Here is a 5,958-nt window from a genome sequence, read left to right as displayed (position 1 = left end):
CATTATTTTATATGCTTGATATCCATAGCGTTTCATGAGGACCACTTGGGGCACAACAGAAGGCATAGAACTAGTATGTGGTGGACGATAATAAAATTGAGAGTAAAGTTGAATATTAGCAGCTAAGGGAAATAAAAAATGTTGAAACTGGCTTTTGTGTAACGCAGACTTTCTTTCCAGCTCTCGTTCTTACCGAACCCGGTATGCGTAACGCAGCCTATCAGGCCATGCCACCACGACATGTGGGGGCAGGGGCCAATGCAGAATGTAACCACACAGCGACACGACTTCGTGCCCAAGCCTTGCGTACTACGCGAGAGCTGCAAGCCACCACACAAGTATCATAGTGTGGAACAACCATTTGAAAGTTAGTAAATAACACATATAGAGTAAAACACCTGAAACTAAAATATCCCACAACTGTTTCGTCTCGCTTTGATACGTATGAGCTTATATGGAGGTTACACTATACAATTTTAGTTGTGCAACTAAACAGTTGAATTGGCTGCAAAACAATCGACAATCGCACAATAGTTTTGCGTTAGTTTTATGATATGCGCCCGCTCTTAATAACATAATTTAACAGACAATGCGTTCTAAAACAAATTATGTAAACATTTATTTTAGTATGTTTTTTTAGACAAGACAGTGAACAAGCTGTCATATTTGCCGCCGGAGCGTATGGAGATTACGAAGTCGTTCGCACCGGAGCGTTGCTACGAGCGCCCTGCAGCCAAGATGGAGGGAAATACCACACATAAAATGAGCTACTTGCCCAATAAGGTCTCTCATACACATTTCTGCTCCTTACTAAATACACTTAGCTTTTTTTAAATAGACGTAAGTTCCCAAATTATTAATTTGCGTTGGAGAATTTTTTATGAGTCATGAATCGTACTAATCGATCTGATTAGGCCAGCGAGCACATCAGTGTCCTATTTGTCTAATGGGAAAAATTATTGTAAGGTTTATCTTAAATGTACTTCAATTAGAAAACATCCAACATGTAGCAAACATCCAACATTTTTATCCATAGCTGAGCGCGGACCGAATCCTGTCAGTATTGCAAGGCTAATTTTAAATATTTCTTTTTTTTTCATTTCGTTAGTTAGGTTTTTCATTGTTTTGTGTTTGAGTACCTTTGTGGATTCATAATTGTAGTGTTGATAAGGATTAAACATTAATTTGGTTATATTATTTTTTTATTTTATCGTATTCTATTACCGAAGTACATAAACGAATGTAATAAAATTTGTTTCAGGCATATTTTTCTAACGTATGGTATTTTCCCGGCTTCCAATGGATATGAGCACTGGCTTAATGATTAAAAATATCAATAATCTTTAACCTTTAATTTAATTGTACTCGTATATACAATATAAATGTATATATAAAAATATAGTATACTAATACTAAAAGAAGTGGTATTTTTATTTAGTTTGAATCATCATTTTTCATATGATGAGAATGTAATAAACATCTGAAATATTTAAGTATCGTAAATTCGTAATAATATTTTTACGTCAATGATCATAGTAGCTATAGGGATATTTCTTTGTTTAGGTACTCCCCAAGGAGCCTTTACCTTGGGCTTGCAAGGGTCAATACCAGAAACCTTGTCAAAGAATAGACGGCAACACCACTTATGGACTTAGGTAAAAAACCTTTTTTAACCTTACCACCACATATAACAGAGGCGTATTTAACAGTCGTGAAAACATTTTCTTAACATCATAGAGAAAATTTGTATAAAATTTGTGCAGCGCCTGTAACAGGCATAAACTAGACTAACAAATCTCATAACAGTGGTAGTGCCCGCTTTAACATCTTAGCACTGCAGGGCCGGCACGCCCAGTGTAATACCACGACCACACAGAAGACAGGCGTGAAATGGAAGCAATTCCGTGTTTCGTCTGATGAGTGTGGTGCCGGAGGCCTAATTTAAGTCCCTTTCTCTTTACCACCCTTTTCTTATAAGGAGAGGTTGGGAAGAGGAAGTGGATTTGACGGTGGAGGAGATGCATAGGAAGTGGGAATATCCTCTTTATGTGCGTCTCCTCCTCCGTCGTATAAGGGTAGGCAACGCATCTGCAATTGCGGATGTCTATGGGCAGCGGTCACTTCGCCATTTTGGCAGTTTTAGGTGGCCACTTGCTCGTTTGCCATCTTATGTATAAAAAAAAACTATCAATGAAATATTCTTGGTACCCCCTTTAACGCTATAACTTTACAGTCAAAAGACAGGTTATGTCAATAAAATAAAACATCCATCACCCTAACCTATGTTTAGGAAACTCATGTGTATGTGTGCATCTCACAAATTTAAGTTTATATATTAGTAGGTATTGTAACATGCTATATTTTGCAGTTTTTTGGATGCGAAGAGCGACTGTCGCCGGCGCGCCATCTTGCCAAACTCCTGTGTCAATCCTGTCACGCCCTCTAAGAGATTTGAGTCCGGCACTATTTATAATAACAGGTATTGATTTTTGATAACTTTTTACAATAAACAAGTGCTAACCTTTTGCAGTGAAAAGGTCAAAATGATGTTATTATTTTTCTTAGTCTAGTGGTTTTTATAAGTGTAACACTTTATTTTTAAGTTACTTGCCCGTGGAAGCCGAAAGACCGCCGATGGTGAAACCGAATCCCAACATAGTGCCGTCTACTGCTATGATGGATGGAGATACCGTACACAAGGTAAGAACTAATAAGTATTCGTGTAGCATCTTGCGTTAACCTTTATGTGATCTCGCGTCAACTCAGAGAAGATCTCTGAGTTCCTAAAGTGCTCACAATGCCAAGTGGGTATAGAAACTATTTGCAGTTAGAGTAATATTAGTGTTACGGAATGTGTTAAAAGACCACTCAAAAGTCATAAATGTGTCTAACCTATCTTCTACATTATTTTTAAAGTGAATGATTTTTCTTATCCTAGCTCTCGTTTCTGCCGAACCCTGTGTGCGTCACACAACCGATCCGACCTTGCCACCACGACATGTGGGGACAGGGGCCTATGCAGAATCTCACAACTGCACGCCACGACTTTGTACCTAAGCCCTGCTCAATCAGAGAATCCTTCAAGCCTCCAGCGAAGTTCCATTGCGTTGAGCAACCGTTTGAAAGTATGTATCGTGTTCAGTTTTGGTACGAGCTAAATTGTGGATAAAAAAGGAATGCGATGTGTGAGAGTTTTAGGGTATTGCGTAAATATGTGTTTGTTGCAGACCGCACAGTGAACCGGCTGTCGTACCTGGACCCTGGCCGGCAGGAAGTGACGGAGTCCTATGCACCTATCAAGTGCTACGAAAGACCATCGGGTATGTCATCTTTACATCTGTTTTTACAATGCCGGCATTAGGTTAGATCTGGAAATCCGCCCAGGGCGTTGAACAAGGGCGTCAAAGTAAGCGAATTATTTTTACATAAGTTTGTTAACCGCTCCCTTCTCCAAAGCATGGTAAAAAGGGGCTGCAATAGAAATCTCGCCCAGGGCGCTAACAGTGTTTAAAAAGGGCACTGCGTATACCCTAAGATTCAGTTATATATCAATCTTTTTAAAAACATTTTCATTACTTGTAGTAATGGAAGAGACTAATGTTGAAATGTGATGAAAAAGTAGAGGTTAGGAAGTCCAAAGTTCCGAAGCAAATGCAGGCGACGTAAAAAAGCATTGATTAAAATTTTGATCTTATTTCAGCCAAAATGGAGTCGTCAACGGTACACAAGATGTCGTACCAGCCAGTGTGCGCGCCGGCGCCGCAGCGCCCGCCCTGGGCCTGCAAGGGACAGTACCAGAAGCCATGCCAGCGGGTAAGGCACAATTGCCACACGACATTGTGGAAACCGCGCCAATAATAATAGCGTAGTCTGTTTCAAATATCTTGGGTATCGAGATGCATCCCTTCTCCTCACATACATTTACCCGCCGCAACACTTAAAATTTTATGAATATTTCATATATTCATCAAGATTTTGAACAATACTATACACATTACTTTTCGTCACCTACGCAATAAAGATACCTTCAGATTTAATATACAAAATCTACTGTAAAAGTATCTTAGTGAATAATTAACGACTTTATTTATGATTTATTTAATAGTTGGAGAGCACGACAGTGTACAAGTCATCGTTCCTGCCGCCGGGCGAGGATTGCTCCGAGTATATGGACCCCTGCGCGTACGGGGATTGTAAACGTGAGTACACATTACATCCTCGAGATAAATTATTTAAATATTGTTAAAAATCAGTACTGCGCTGGAGGATCGACGCAACACTAGGATCTTTGGCATAAATGAGGACGTCCCGTCCCTATGACATCTGTCAATGTCATTCAGACGTATTGAGAATACGCGCGCCATTGCGGGGGTCGATATTCAGTATAATTGTATTGTTACAATTCTATTGTCTAAAAAATATGAAGGGAATTTTTTACGCTTTAAAAATCAGGGCTCATTTAATATCTATACTAATGTTAGAAATCTATCCTAGATGAGTATTTTTGCATTTCGCGGTATGTATTGAAATAACTTTAAAACTACTGGATTTCAAAAATTCTTTCACCATTAAAAAGCTACGTTTCTGCAGTAAAATGGTTTTTTTACTACTATTTAATTATTTTTTTTCAGCTTGTGAATGTATGTGTCCTGCGGAGTGCATTGCGACAGATCCTTGTGCGTGTACATTCCCTAAAGCGGAGTGTTGCACGTGAGGCCGCCATCTTGTGCGACATGTCAAAATTCAAGTGCTTTGCCGCCAAAACAAGATGGTGCTTAAAAAAGGTTAATTTAATAGTGAATCTCCACTGTCGTAACATTTGTATTACGATAATATTGACGTCTCTATTTTCTGTGTAAAGAATGAGATAGCAATAGTATTTGTGTACAAGTGTCACGAAATTTGAAATTCACAGGTAACAGGTAACTATTTTTTACTATTTGACTGTATTTAAGTAATTTGGAAGGTTATATTGGAATAAAAGATTTTTGATTAATACTTTTTTATTAAAGCCCAATATTGAATAATGTTTTACAACATATTACATCCAATTCACTGTCTTTTAGCCACAATTTATACACAAATGTAAGTAGATATTTCATAAATTAGGTATTTAATGGATGTTGAGGTTATTGACGTATTTTGTTAAAAACGTCACATACCCTTCAAGAAATCTTTAATTATATTTCAGCCTCAAAATGCTATGAATTTTTACTAGTTTCCATACGAATTTGTGATTAAAAGACTATGTTAATTTCTAAAACGATGGAATCAAACTCTCATGCTCATATCGTGCGTTGAATAAGTACAAGTAACGAAAATCCTAAAATGCAGGTTGAATTTAAAACAAAAACGATTAAAACCCATGTTTCAACTCTTTAATACATTTTTAGCAAAGACATTTAAGAAGTATATAGACTAGACATAGTGTACATTTTTTCATCGGTAAAAAATAAACCAAACAGCGTCAAAATAAACATTTAAATGTGATTTAGCAATTCATTCAAATACAATCATACTAATATAAATGCGAAAGTATAGATATATGGATGTCAGAGTTTACAGAGATTTAGAGAGGCTACAGATTGTAGCCTTGTAGATGTAAATAGTCTGGAAGAACACACAAGCTACTTGCTTTTGTTTTTTTTTTTAAATTCCACGCAAACGGAGTCACGGGCAAAGGCTAGTTCACATTGACATGCGATTTTGAGGCTATCAAAATGGCATGTCAATGTAAACCAGTGGCTTATGTGAAAAATGTCCCAACTATGTCTCCTCTATACATTGTTTGAATATCTTTAATTTTAAAACAAAAGTTTCAACGCACAGTTCACAGCAGCAGACATAGGATTTGAGAACTTTCAGTTGCGCTACAACAGTTCACATGAATCAGTCGCACTGGGGTATATGTGCAGCAGTAGTGCAGCAGTAGCGCTGCAGCAGCTGCTGGTGGACGTG

General features: G+C 37.8%; 1 protein-coding gene across 1 annotated transcript in view; it reads left to right on the top strand.

Annotated features, from left to right (window-relative positions):
• Positions 1-4,960, top strand: part of LOC106110593 (stabilizer of axonemal microtubules 2) — an 8,062-nt gene extending 3,102 nt beyond the window's left edge. The window contains exons 5-13 of the mRNA XM_013292474.1: positions 641-783; positions 1,564-1,655; positions 2,369-2,479; positions 2,604-2,700; positions 2,939-3,125; positions 3,228-3,320; positions 3,701-3,813; positions 4,106-4,199; positions 4,632-4,960. Of these exons, the coding sequence (XP_013147928.1) occupies positions 641-783; positions 1,564-1,655; positions 2,369-2,479; positions 2,604-2,700; positions 2,939-3,125; positions 3,228-3,320; positions 3,701-3,813; positions 4,106-4,199; positions 4,632-4,714 (1,013 nt within the window). The 3' untranslated portion in view covers positions 4,715-4,960. The remainder of the gene's footprint in view (positions 1-640; positions 784-1,563; positions 1,656-2,368; positions 2,480-2,603; positions 2,701-2,938; positions 3,126-3,227; positions 3,321-3,700; positions 3,814-4,105; positions 4,200-4,631) is intronic.
• The last annotated feature ends 998 nt before the right edge of the window (positions 4,961-5,958 follow it).

Source organism: Papilio polytes, unplaced genomic scaffold (assembly GCF_000836215.1).
Source record: "Papilio polytes unplaced genomic scaffold, Ppol_1.0 DF824225.1, whole genome shotgun sequence".
In the NCBI taxonomy this organism is placed as follows: domain Eukaryota; kingdom Metazoa; phylum Arthropoda; class Insecta; order Lepidoptera; family Papilionidae; genus Papilio; species Papilio polytes.
This window is presented reverse-complemented; position numbering and strand designations above follow the sequence as displayed.